The sequence below is a fragment of the Myodes glareolus genome, chromosome 18 (genome assembly GCF_982192425.1).
Source record: "Myodes glareolus chromosome 18, mMyoGla1.1, whole genome shotgun sequence".
NCBI classification, from domain to species: domain Eukaryota; kingdom Metazoa; phylum Chordata; class Mammalia; order Rodentia; family Cricetidae; genus Myodes; species Myodes glareolus.
Genome location: NC_142043.1, coordinates 55,398,290 through 55,412,536, shown reverse-complemented (window position 1 = coordinate 55,412,536; position 14,247 = coordinate 55,398,290). Strand labels below are relative to the sequence as shown.

Genomic DNA, 14,247 nt, shown 5'->3' with positions numbered 1-14,247 from the left:
ACTCAACGTGGACCATCAATATGGCTCGGCATTGAAGGCTCCTGATGCCAAGCCTGATGACCTGAGTCCTGGGATCCACGCGGTAGGAGGAGAGAATCAAGTGAACTCAATATGAATGGAGACCTTGGGAAAGGAGACGTCTTGCCATCACATCTCCTTAAAAAATATGTATCAAGTAAGAAACACGAAGAATTGCTTCCACGGGAAAACAATTGGCCAAGATTCTACTCCTGTCAAGCATTTCTAGAAACTCGGCAAAATGAACTCAAGAAGTCCTCGCGTTTGATCAAGTGTACCGCTAGAAGTCTACCCTGTGGTACGCAGGGGTTTATAAAATGTTTCGCACCCAGGAGTGGTCACCACTGACCACGGGAAACTTGACAACTGTCCTCTTGTTGAACAAAAGGAGGAAGCTTGCTGATGAGATACTGAGTTTTTAGTCTTGTGGTCATGGTGGACAGTTAAAAGGATATCAGGTAAAACAGTGTTTCTGTAAGTGAAACCAGTTCACCTCAGCACAAAATTTAGCCTTAATACATGTGTGTGCAGACACTTTCTTTTGTATTCCATTAACAGCAGCTAGAGCTTAATTTAAATTCATGTCATGAACCTTAAGCACAGAAGTTAGGAAAAAAATACCATTGCATGTACAGGGCATTATCAATCAAAGCTAAGACCAACAAATATGAATTTTGTCAGGAACTACAAAATTTGTATTAGTTGCTAACAAAACAAGATTGTCTTAAATCAAAGCTTATTAGCAACGGTTTCAAGAGACACATTTATGTTTCGTTTGCTTAAATATTGAAATTTTTCTAATAGTCTTCATTGATCACATGGTAATTCTAATTAAAGAGGTTAATTTCAGTTTTAATTCCTCTATCTGTGTACATTTTAGGTGACAGGAGTCCTACCACCCAAGAAATCCTTAAGAGCAAACATTATTTATTGCTCAGAAGACTGGGAAAGGCACATTGACCCTGAAGAACTCAGAGCCGGAGGAACTGATTTCTTCTGTTCTAGTCCTAGGGATGAGCTGAGGTTTTGAGTAGGCCAGGCCACTGAGCTCTGTCCCCAGTTCAACTGGGTCATCTTCTGTGCCACATCTCCAAAAATCTACTCTGGGAAACTAAGGACTGCCCATGATAAAAGAAAAAAAAAAAAGAAAAGAAAGAAAATCTGGTTATTCAGTATTAATGCAAAAATTAACATCGTGTATTTTTCAGGTAAATGACCTATGTTAAAATAGAATTGGTGTTAAGAAGGACTTTGTAGGAAACTATTTATACATGTATAACACTATTAACTCCTCTCAATGTTTGGGAATCACCCAGACACTGAACATACCAGAGTTCTGGGAAGCCTCTGGCCATGAGCAGCTCGTCTAGAGTAGAGACTAGAGACCAGGTATGGAAGGCTCGGAGGTGGGGCTGAGGCATGCAAAGGGAACATGTAGATGAATTGTTTTCCCATGGCCTAGTTTCACCTTCCTCTCTCTAACACCAGATAATGGTATGGCATGAGAATGGATGTGGTAGCAGATATATAAGATGACCTTAGAGAGAGGACAATTAACATTTATCTTTTTTACTAGTTAAGTTTGATCTACCGTCATAAAAGAAATCAAGCATTTGCTCCAGCGTTCCAGTGTATTTTGAGAAGAGTGTCCAAAGTCTTTAGATGTGTAGTTCAAAATGCAAAGTCAACCCAGGAAACATCAAGTCTCTTAGATGTGCATGAGTCAGGATATGGGGAGGCTTGTTAGGATCAACACTATCAAGCTAACTTGTTTGGGTGACACAGCCCCACATTTGACTATACTGATGTAAAACCAAACTGGCTATTTCCTTTCCATCACCTGGACTGTAAATGGTTTCAGAGGACGCAAGTACCTTTGCGAACCACATCTATTTTATTTACTTTACATTCTTTTCCAAAAATTAACTTAGGAATAAAGCTTTCATTCCTTTTTCTTGGTCATAGAAATGTTAAAAATATTTTTTTTGTTCTCTTTTGTCAAAGTTTTCCATTTAAACTAATCTTAAGGCATAATAGTAAGTTCGTTTAAAAGCAACAGCCTAAGAGAGGAACAGCGATTGGGTAAATACCGTAATCCTGGAAGGCTAAGGAACACGTGTCTACACCTGGCTACACAAGGACACGGGTAACTGAACCATTAGCTGAGAGTGCTGTTTTAACAACATGGGTCATGTTAATCATGTAGTCCTAGTCTCATCTGGGTCTTTTAGGCTCCTAAGGCCTCTACCCTCAGATACAAGGCTGCTCTTTTATGGAAACAGCTGTGTGAAGAAAGTTGGAAGTAAAATAAGTTCTAACTTTGTTTATATGCAGGGAAAAATAAAACCCCAACAACTGAAGGTGTACAGTTGCTGTCAGTAATTATCAGCGTAGGTAGAATTATGAATAACGTTTTACCGGCTGCTTGTTTGCGTATTTCGAGATGTACAGGAGGATGGTCTGCACGTGATGAAGACAAGGACACTGGGGAGGGATACCTGCTTCGTTCCGGAGCGCACGCACTTACCTGTCCAGCTAAGTCCCAGGTGATCGGCTACTATTGCCATCCTGATATCTGTCCGCTCACAAGGACTCTGTGGACCTACGATTTACAATTTCTCGATTAAAACAATCGCCAAGGAAGACACGGGCACTGGAAAATTGCTTTTCGCAGCACTCAGGTTTTTCTTTTTCTTTCTTTTTTTTTTTACAGAGACTGACACTAACACTGTGTACTTAGATGTGTCCTAGTCACCTAGTCACAAACACTTTTCGTCTGTCACCCGCACCAGGCCAAATGCCAGATTACATGGATGCTCGGAATGTAATGAGATTGAACATGCTGGCGAGTCGGCCGCTTCACAACGGTCACCGAGTCGCGTTGGTGGCCACAGCCATGGATGGAATCTGGACATCGGTGCCCTGGCTCGGACAGAGTCGTATCCACGAGCACATTAGGAAAGAAACTCGCTCACATCTTTGAGTGACACCAGTGTCGCATGCTTCCCTAGCTCTCTACGGTGTAGCTGGATTGAGAGAGAGGATAGAGCATCTAGGACAGCACACACAGAATGACAATGACAGAATGAGAAGCTAGGGTTAAACCACTCCACAAGCAATCACGACAGGTCATGCACTAGGGTCTACGAGTTGGAAAGTGTTTACGGACTATGCTGTTTCTCCAGGTCGTGAGCAAAGAGCGCTCAAGAAACCTGACTGCCTTCATTCTCACCAGTCCTCCTACTGCCGGCCTTTCCACTCTTTGATTTTAAAGGTGTTGCCTCTGTTCTCTTATCTCTAGCGGACTTCGTGGTAACTGAAGGCTGGCCACCCCGGGAAGTCTCGGACAACGACGTGGTTCTTGAGGTACTCTCTTCCTCATCAGACAACTCCGACTGCATCTTTTTGTCCTCTTCAGTGAGGCGATCCACAAGTTTTAGGGTCTCACCACTAATTCCCTTAAAATATTCAATGGGATGTTTACATACAGCCTTAAGCTGACTTTCTCTAACTTTAACGGTGGTGGTGGTGGTGGTGGTGGTGGTGGTGGTGGTGGTGGTGGCGGTGACACAGGTGGATCTTACCTTTACTGGCAACTTGGATGGAGGCAGTTTGGCCTTGCCTTTTTCTGGCTGCCCTCGCTTTTGTGTGGCACATGCTTTTCTGACTGAAACTAGGTTCTCCCTGTGTGTGTTTTTGACTGGAATTCGGGACTTGACATCTATACATGAAGAAGGAGGAAGGGTTTTGTTTTTTTCAGATGGACCAACCTGCCTCGGTTTACCTGCTTTACTGTCTGGCTTATGGTTTGGCAGGAAGACATCTTTTGGTGCAGTGGCCTTTATGGGAAGCTTGGATTTCCGCCTAGCCCCTATTGGTTCCTTCCGCGAATCTCTGGTGCAGTGTCCTTGGATCCCTGGACTCTTTCCTGAGACTTTCACTGGATTAGCTTTCTCTGTGGTACGAGTAGGGGCAGCCCGTCCTGTCAGAACTACGTGATTTGTGGTGTTATCTGTCTGCACAGTGGAAGAATCCAGGTTATTGTTGTTATTGAAGTTATCTTTCTGGAAATCGTGTTTCTCTTGGGGCCTATCGCCCACCTGGCTATCGGGTGCACTTGAGATTACTGCCATCATTTCGTTTTCTAACCCCTGACAATTGGTCACCACAGCCTCTAGCTTATCTGTCACTTCTCCAGAGCCTTCTTTCTTCATGGTCATGGCAGATGCAGAAATTCCCATTTTTATAGGCGTGCGTGACTTGGGGTCAATTTTTGAGGTGTTAGCAGCGGCGGCTGACTTCTCCAGAGAGCCACTACAGGCTGGGCCTTCCTGACACTCTCCGTTGGTCGGGATGCTGGGGTTGGGTTCGACTGTAGGTGCCTCTACATCTCTTTCTAGATTGGTGTCTACCGAGGTGTCCCCTGACTGTTTCTGTGGGGTGTCAGTGACCATACTGCTATCCCCTTCCCCCTGGGCCCCTGACTTCCCTTCAGGAGTATGCTCACCAATCTGGAAAAATTGGAGCCTCTCTTCCACAAAATCTCTCTTGCTCATGTCAATTGCACCACTGCGGGTCATCTCAAACATTTTCCCTTCATGAAATGGGAAGGGGTTAGGCTCACTAGTTGGGGTACTTTCATCGGTTGGTGTTCTGGCCGGCGTTGTGTCAGGGGTGGTTGCTGGAGATTGGTCGTCCACCGCCAGGCCAAATGGCTTAGTGTCATCTTCCCGAGATTTACCATCAAAAACTTCATTGTCCCCTCGGTTATTGGGCCAAGGGTCAAAATCTAGACCTTTGGTCGCTACCGTTTTAAAAGGAGTGGCGAATTCTTCATCAACTTTGTAACTGAAGTAAGTATCAGGAAACACAGATCTGTCTGGATGTCTCCCTTCCAGGGTGAAAAATTGGGCCCCTGACTTGGGATCGGTCTTTTCCGGGGTTCGGTCAGAGGAAGAGCTTTTGGAAGATGATGGCTTCTCTTCATCCAGCCCTACTTTCCCCTCCTCCTCAATAACTTCCAGTTTACTCTGGCTGAAAGAGCGGTCGGCCGGCTTCAGGATGCCCTCTGTCCAGACGTCCTTCTTGGTGTCCAGGGTTTGACTGGGGAGTTTAGAGTCACTCTCTGTTAGGCCATCATCCTCGTCTTGCAGGTCGTAGCCATCCAGAGAGTCGATCTCGGTGGCGTCCGTGTCATGGGAAAACTCAGCCGTGGTTGCGATGGAACACTCAGTGACAGACGGGTCGTTGTTTCCGTTCTGGGCCGTTTCGTTCTGAGGCGAGTCAGGGCCAGACTCATTCTCTCTCCCATTAATCTCCACCTCTTTCTGGCTGGAAGCCTTCGTCGTGGCGGCCGTTTTGGATTTGGCCGTGTCTTTCTGGCCTTCATCAACTTCCTTTAACTTGAAGGTGTATTTTTTAACCGGCACCGGCTGATACATGGACTCATCCTCGCTGGAGTCGCTGGCTTCGGCGCCGGGAGGGACCGGTGATGGGGGCTGCACTCGGATGACGGGTTCAGCCAGCTGGTACTTGTCACCCTCATCCTGAAGGTTGACCTCAATCATGTCAACCTCCCTTTCAGGGAGGTACTGATGTTTCTTATCTGATTCCATCTGGTCGGCATCCAGAGGGGGAGGAGGGGGGAACTCAATGTAGGCGACTCGGTTACATTTGGGTCTTGGGGTAGAGTCTCTGCTCACGTCACGCTCTATTTCCTGTTCCATGGTCACCTGCTTTATTGGGGCTGATTTGGGCTCCTCCGACTCCGACTCCTCAGAAACCTCGGGGATCGGGCTGGGTTGTCCTGGTATAAAAGCTATGAAGGAGTCTGGCGTCTTAGACGTGAACTCGTAACTCACTTCCTCTGAGCTGGGGGTTTCTGGGGTCAAAGGGCTCTTCCCAGAGCTGTCTAGAAAGGACACTTGCTCTAGAGTATCATCTTCTGGACTGCCCTGGGGAGAAGGAGGCTGCTTCTGCTGTCTAGCTGTATAGAAGGTTCCCCTGGCTTCCTGCACCGTCTTACATTCCTGACTTATGATTTTTTTAACCCCTCCTTGCTGGAGCTCCTTCTCGTACTGTTTCCCCACTTGGACAAAGCTAACATACACGGGTAAGGTTTTGATCTCCTTCCCTCCCTCCGTCTGGGCTAGTGGAGCAAGCTTCTCCAACCCCTCCATGGAACCGTGGTCGAACACATCACTAGAGGGAGAGTCCTTTCCCGGGCTAAACTCTAACGAGTCGGGAGATCTGGTGGGAGAGGTCTCAGTTTCATCGAGAGCTGGGCAGAGGCCTACGTAACTCTGTTTGGAAACTTTGCTGATCTCGGAATAGGTAACTTTTTCATCCTCTATGGAATTAAAGTGCTGGCTCTCAACTATCTCTTTGCTCATACTTGACCGGGACACTTTTTGGGAGAGTTCATGTTTTGAAAGTGTTGACTGCTCACAAAACCCATCAGGCATGTTAGAAGACGGCGTCTTCCTCTCGTCTGCGACCCTGATGGGAATGTGAGAGACCACTGAGCTCTCGCTTCTCCTGGGAGGATGGTCGAGAGCGCCGCCGGGATGGTCCCCTTCTTTAACAATATACTCCCTGTATAACACTTTCTTGGAGGGAGATTTTACACTCATTTCCTTAATTTCTGAGAGAGAGCCATTCGTTAACAATTTGTGTTCTCTCTCAGTCACACACATAAATTCATTCCTTGGGTCGGCATTCTCGCTCTCCCCCGGGCGAGCGGCATGACTCTCTCTGGTATCGTGAACAAGCACATGCGAAAGTTTCTCTTTCTGGGCCTTATTGGTATTGGCCCCAGAACTTTCCCACGTTCTAAAGACCTTTCTGTCCCAAGGTCCCTTGGTTGCTAGGTCTGATGTCATGGGACAGGCTGAGTCTTCTTCAGCCTGCTGCTCGGGGAAGAAGTCAGGCATTGCCTTACTTAACACCTCAGTTCTGTGTCTTTGGGCATCAACGGAGCCAGATTCGTGCACGACAGTGTCGTTGCTTTGGGCATGCTCAGTTTTGAATATTGTGACATCATTTTGTACAGGCACTCTCTCCTCGGAGGGGTCTACAGCCTTCTGCTGTTTTTCTCTAGCAAAACCTGGGTGTGTGGGCATCTTGTTTCCTAGAGTTTTCTTAACTGGGATTCGGGATGGGTCGTCCAGATGTTTCTCTTCTTGAGAAGGGTCCTTACTTTTTGCGCGTGTGCCTTGTTCAAATTTTAATCGAATGGAACTGAGTTTAGATTGCTTCAGCTGAAATCCAGACTGGGGCCCTTCTGGTCCTCGGCTCTGAGCACTGACAGTTCTTTTGGCTTCCTCTGTAGGCTGGCCATCCTCACTCTGTTGGGAAGGGACCCTCTTCTCTGGGCTGCTGGAGCCACCGGGTGTCTTCCTGTCCTCAGCCTGAGGGACACCTCGTCCATCTGGGCCACGCTGCCTGGCCTTTACCCACTCGTCATTGGATGCCAATAGCTCTGTTAGCACCTTCTCGGGACTACTGCTGGTGGAACTCTGGGAAGAGTGTTCCTTGCCATTTTGGGGGCGTGGCTTTTTCTCCGGGGACTGCAGTTCATCGTTTAGTTTCTCAGTTTTGTCACGAAAGAACTGTGACACCTCAGTCAGTTTCTCTTCGGCCTCCTTCACGGTCCTGTCCACCCTATCTTCATATATCAACTTCTCTCTACCTCTGTCTAGTCTGTCCTCGGACAAGTGCATCCACACGGCATGTTTTGGACCACTGACATTACCCGCATAGTGCAACACTGTCATTTTATCAAAATGCTCGTCTTTAGACACTCTCCCTACCCCATTTTCAGACACATCTTTATAGATTTTGGAGAGGATTTCTTTTTTGGGGGCAGTGGCTACTTTATCTCTGGCGCGCTTATCAGACCTCTGTAACTCTGAGCTAGGGGGTCCTGCGGGGTCTGTCACCGATTCCTCGGTATCAGAGTGAGAAACATCTAGCTTCTCTGACAGAAGCATTTTCTCAGCAAACCTGTACGACTCCCCTCTTAGGTCTGACAGCTCGTCATCATGGTACTCTACAGAGTGCTCACTCAAAAGCTTCAGTGTTTTATACGACTCATCGGACAGGAGCTGTGCAGAACTAGGGCGGCTATCTTCTTCTTGGGACACTGGAGTATTTACTCTGGAAGACTCCAGATAGGAAGGCAAGGACTCTTCGGCTGCAAGTTCTTCATCGTCTTGCGGACCCTGCTCCTCGGGGCAAGGAAAAGCATCGTGTTTCTCTGGCAGAACATCTTTTAAGTTAATACTTCCCCGGGATAAGTCTTTCTGACACATAGATACTTCCTTCTCTGGATGCTTTTTGGTCTCTCTAATAATGACTTCAGTGGGCTCGGCTTGGTTACCTTTTTCGATGTGGACTTCTATTATACGCTCCAGTTTGGGTTTCATTTGGCTGTCCTTCTCTGCGTGCTGGGCTGAGATCTCAGCAGCAGACTTGGGGACGTCTGGAGACATGGCCGACTTGTGTTCAAACAGCCCTGCCAGCTCTTTGGAAGGGTCTCGCCCGGACTGAAAAGCTTTCATAATGTCGTGGACTGACATGGTTTCCTCAATTCTTTCTGAGGTACATTCACTGCCCGGAGGGGAGTGATACACCATCCTGGTGGTTGTGGTGATATGAGTCTCTTCTTTGACACGCATGCCTTTACTTAAAACCCGACTATGGTCCTCTTCCTCGCTACTGGCTTTCATTTGAAATGCTTTGACTTTTTCCTTAATGCTAGAGGTGGTAGGCTTTGGCTCCAACTCCATAAATGTAGGTGAAGGTTTGGGAGACATGGGGTCCTCTGGCTGGGACTGGGGGATCTCCCCAGTAGAGGGTTCATAGCTCCTGATCACATGGACCACTTCAGTCCTTGTCTCCGTGATGACGGGAGGGATGGGGACTTCATGGAAAAGTGGCTTAGGGCCCGTGCTTTCGGCACTTTGTGGGGCTGATGGTGTTTTCTCGCTTCTGGTTTCAAAGCCACTGTCGGACAAGGGACTTTTATCTTGGTCGTGTTGAGAAAAGTCATCAGGAGATTCTAAGATGGCATCTGACCCAAAAAATGAGTCCGCCATCTTGCACAATTCCTTCTCGGAGGTGGAAGGCCTCATAGAGGCTGGCGGCATTTTGAGTTTATGTTCCTGTAAGGCCATGGCTGGCTTTAAAATCCTTTTCTGTCTCTCCTCTCCGTCCTTCTTGGCATCTTCAAACTTGTACTTTAAGTTGGTCAAGGAACTGCTCCCAATGTCATTGGTAAGGTAATCAATGACTCTAGTCAAGTTGGCCTTCCCATGCACTTTCTCAGGCAGAGGTGGGGTGTGGCTGGCTGCAGCCTGCCTGGCTTCTTGTATTTCCTCAGAACTAAATTCTATCCAGTCATCCTCTGGAGAATGTCCTTTGTCACTCTTTGGGGATTTGGGTGGCCCTTTGCTGTCGACACATACGTCCTTTTTGAGGATCTCACTGACTTTCACCAAGTCTTCCTTCACCTTCTCGACGATTTTGAAAGGCTCTTCGTCATCTATCCTGCCTTCTTTCGGAAGGTCGGGCTGGAATGGCTTCTCCTCGGGCACATCCGTCTGCAGGATGGCGGTCATTCTCATGAGGTCCTCCTTCATTTCAGCCACGTCCTTTAAGATCTCCTGACTGGAAGATAAAGAAGATGGCGCCGACAACTTAAGGGTGGAGGGTGTGAGGAACAGAGACGACTTCGCGGGGGAGGAAGTTCGAGTGAAGTGGGGCTGAGGGCGCGTCTCCGCCGTAGTCGGCGCTTTAATGGGGGACAGCAGAGCTGCTGCTGATTTTGTGAGCGAATTAGAGTCTGGAAGTTTCTTCAGTGCTGGTTCCGACAAGACATTGACTACCGAGTATACTGGCACTGTGATTATTGACGACGTTACGGATGAGGTAGTAGCAGAGATTGACGAGCCGAGGGAGGCGTAGAGTGCACTTGCGGAGGAGGTTCTCAGGGACTGAAAAGCCGAGGGTGCTGCGGAGACATATGACCTGAGTGGGGAAAAGGGCATGGCTGCTGTGGTGGAAAGCGCTTTCTCCACCGCGTCAGTGGCCGCGCTCGCCACCGAGCTCACGGCGTTTGTGGCTGTGGAAATTTTGTCCTGGAACGTGGCAGTGGCTTTGCATCCGTTAAGTAAAGCTGAAGAGGAAGGATACTTCAGAGGAGACACCGACCCATTGACGAGCGCCGCCTCTGCGTGTCCAGACATCTGCTTTAAGGGGGAGGAGAGAGAAGATGCCATGGTAGCTTTAGCTGATGAGAGGACGTCGGCTGCCGACTTAGTTGGAGACACCACTGACTTTAAAGGGGAAGAGATCAGCGGTGCTGCCGATGTGATAATGGACTTAAAGGGCAAGCTTGAGGAATACATAGTAATGTTTGATTTGGGGGAGGCAGGGGGTGTCATAGTAATGGATGACCTCTCCAAAAGAGACCCTGCGGTCGTCACAGGAGAAGTTCGAGAGGAAAAGGTTGAGTTGGGCGCCAGCCCCTTTAAGGGTGTGGCCTCGGTGACTGTGGGAACTCTCCCCAGGGTGCCAGAGGCAACCTGGATATTGTAGGGAGATGGCGACACCACTGTCTTTATTGGCGAAGACATTGTCCGGAAAGATCTAATAGGAGATGCCACGTCACTAATGGATTTGACTGAAGATGTAGTTGATGCGCCTAGTGTGGATTTGATTGGAGAAGGAGTCGAAACAGACCATATGGATTTTAACGGAGAAGCTGATGGTGTGTTAGAGGAAGAGCTGGATAAGGAGGCGAAGCCTGACTTGGCCGGCCCGGGTACTGTGCTTGGAGCTGTGGTCCAGGACTGGTATGGTCTTGTAGAAAAGAAAGGCTTGTATGAGCAAGTGGTGGGGAGGGATCTTGCTGTTCCTGAACTCCGTTCAACTGTTTCTTAAATTTTAAAATGAAAAATCAAACACAAAATAAAAACCAACAAAAATGGTTGAGAAACAGAGAAGAGACCAGAGAAAAAAAAAATTGGTCAGTAAACTTGGAAATATCGCAGAAGCAAGTACAGTTGTTTGCATGATTTGGGATGGGAGAGGCAAAAAAAAAAAAAAAAAAAAAAAAGAACGATTTGAGCAAAAGAGGAAAAACAAACATGAATGGACATGAAGAATCTGAAGTTAAAAAAACAAAGATGATGAGTGAGCGGAAATGGAATGGTATACAAGGAAAGCACACAGCAGCCACAGAGGCCAGCGATGTGACAGAGGAACACAGGCGAAGCACTGACAATGACAAGGACGAACACGATGGAAAACGGCCTCCTTACTTCCTATTGACTTTCTTGTGTGCTGGGTTACAAAGAGCAGCAGCCATTCTGTTTTGCCTGTATACATACACATGTCTGTTTTGCGCAACCACAGAAAGTGTCTTAAGACTCTCGAATGTTCCCTCTGCTACAGCTTGTCCACCATAAATTGCACCTAGTTAGAACCATTTGAAAATGTGAACCCACACATTCGGTAGTTGAAACTCTTTTTTTGTTTGTTTGTTTGTTTTTTGCTCTCCTTTTCAGAAAAACCACTCGAGCTTTATCATGCAGAGTCCAAAATAACTAGTAAAAGACAGGCAACTGGTGTGCAAGCTCTGAAGCCACTGGATTTTAAAATCTGTTTCTCCCATGCAGGATTGGTTATGGTTCACACCCATTAAAAAAAGCCAATAAGAGCAAGAAATCGCCTGAGTCGGAGCTGTCAACCCAAAACTTAAACCAAAGAGGAGGAATGTTTGCATCGGTCCTTTCTCCATGCAGTATATTCCTTCAGATGAGGGGGAAAAGAAAATGTGAGATGAAATGATTTTTAAGATGCATGTGTACATACACACATACAAAGGGGGGAAAACAGAAAATATGGTTCACGGTTACCAGAGCAAGCAAAGCAACTGAAAACATTTGATCATGCGGTGATTTATCGTGGCCAACAAGCCAATGAGGAAATACAGTTTCAAAGCAGTATTATGCATGGTATATATAATGTTCAAAAATACTTTCTCAAGAACAGTTGGAAAGAAGAGTACACTTTTTCCATGAGAGGTGAAGTCTTGGTACCTTTTGAGATTTTTAGGGAACTCTGTGATACATTATTAAATATATCTGCCACAAAAGGAACTCCATATCTCGAGCTTGCTTCATTATAAGGAGAACGTAATTTATATCTTGACCCCCCTCCCCCATAATCTGGTCTACTTTTAACTCTCAAAAGGTATCGTGGGGGGAAATCCAAAAAGCACAAATATATTTTGAAGACCCCATATGTCAAGTACCTACAGTGGCATAAGGTACACAAATGTCTATGTTTACCAAATGCAAAGGTACGGATTCTGATACCCTTCTAGAATATTCCTCATATTCTTCCAAACACTGCAACAGCCATGAGGAAAGATGGGTCCAATACCAACATTCTTCACAAAACAGGCAAGAAACCCACACGTGAGGGGGGTACACATGGGGGCAACAAACGCAAGCTTAGCTATCTCTAGTTCCATAACTCAAACAGAGCCAGCTGCTCACAGGGTCGGAATGCCTGCCGAGGGCAAACCAATGTCCCATGCCAGAGATGAGTACAGTCTTGACCCGAATAGGCAACCGTTTACAGTGACAATGAGATGTGCAGAGGGCGTGAGGACCTCCACCATTTATGCTCTTCCTTGCGCTGTGCCCGGGCGAGCCACTGCTACAATCCTACCAGTGGGTTAGCAGCTGCTCTCACAAGGGTGAAGATTCCATTCCTAGTGTGCATTGAAAGGCAGACATTTAGAACACGCCGTTTTCTAGTGCTAGGTGTCAGCCTTACTGAAGTAGAGGAGCTAAGGCAACTTCACACAGGCATGACTCAGTCTGGCCATGAGTACCAACATCCTACTGTTTAATCTGCAGGAAAGGTCATATGGCCATATGGCTGGGTGATTCCTTCAATTCAATGATTTGGGCTCAGTGTGTGCAGTGTGTGTTTTGAGAGTTGTTTTTTTTGTTTTTTTTTTTAACTACCAGAAACTGGGAAAGGGCCTCTACTATTTGGTTTAATAAAGAAAATAAGTAATTTTTAAAGATTTTATTGTGTGTGTGTGTGTGTGTGTGTGTGTGTGTGTGTGCGCGCGCGCGCGCGCGCACATATGAATGCAGGTACTGTGGGGACCAGAAGAGGATGCTGGATTCCCCTGAAGCTGGAGTTCTAGGCTATTATGAGCTGTCTGATGCGAGTACTGGGAACTGAACTCGGGTCCTCTGCAAGAACACTAAGCACGCTTCATCACCAAGTCATCTCTCCAGCCCTTCACAAACAGTCTTTTGAAGTGCATCTCTGATTTCTCACTTTGAAAGGAGCTGCCAAATTATCACTTGGCTGTGCATTTTCTGTTTTAGTGACAGCCACTTCATGACACCCTTTGTGAGCATGGCCGACTCTGGACACTGGGTAGTTAACAACAGACACCCTAGGCAGTAGGGAAAGGGGCAGCGGGATGGGGAAAGTATACAGCAAACACTGTGCTTTCAGTTTTAGGTGTCCTGACAACTAACGCCTCGGAGACGCAGTAAAGGAAATCCTCCTGTCTCATAGCATCTCTGACCTAAAGTAGTTTCTCCAACAAGTCCGTCCGAAGCCTAAGTATGCTACCTTAGGGATCCCAACAACTATTCAGTGAGGGGCTCAAAAGAAAAACAACAGAGGGTTACATCAAATAAACTTGACTGAAAAACCAAATAGCCACAGGCATGGCCCACTTCCCTGTTCTATCACAACAATGATTCATTCTGGACCTCCAGTTCCTGAGGGATAGAGCTGTGGAGGAGACTTCTAACTCTTCTGTTAGAGGAAGAAAGTCAGGTCTGAGGGGAATGTTCAAGAACATGGTAGGCTTCCTGTTTATGTTCCTCTTGTATTCTACATTTGGAATCTGGACACAAAATCTTTTCTGGGTTAGTGTCAGATGCGCTGTGCTATGTAAAGGAGCCGTTCCCTGCTTGTGTGTCGTATGCATGCTCACCCACAGACCTCAGAAGAGGTGGGGGCAAGCGAGACTATCAGTCTTACCATGACAGCTCCAAACTTCGAATCAATGACAAAGTATTTTCATCTAAATTTTCTTTAAGCTACTGCTCTCCATTGGTTACAGGACCCAGTGATGATCAAACAGGGCACTGTACTCTCTACTCACAGCTTCTTCTGGGTAAC

At 46.9% G+C, this 14,247-nt stretch overlaps 1 protein-coding gene across 11 annotated transcripts in view; it reads right to left on the bottom strand.

The window, feature by feature from the left end:
• The window catches only part of Ank3 (ankyrin 3), a 310,338-nt gene that overhangs the window by 27,038 nt on the left and 269,053 nt on the right, over positions 1–14,247 (bottom strand). For 9 of the 11 annotated variants that reach the window (XM_087898210.1, XM_087898205.1, XM_087898206.1 and 6 more), the window contains one exon: positions 2,546–2,620. In XM_087898210.1, coding sequence (XP_087754336.1) covers positions 2,546–2,620 — 75 coding nt within the window. Of the gene's footprint in view, positions 1–2,545; positions 2,621–4,525; positions 10,958–14,247 lie in introns of all 11 variants that reach the window. The other 2 variants (XM_087898212.1, XM_087898204.1) reach the window with 2 other exon arrangements.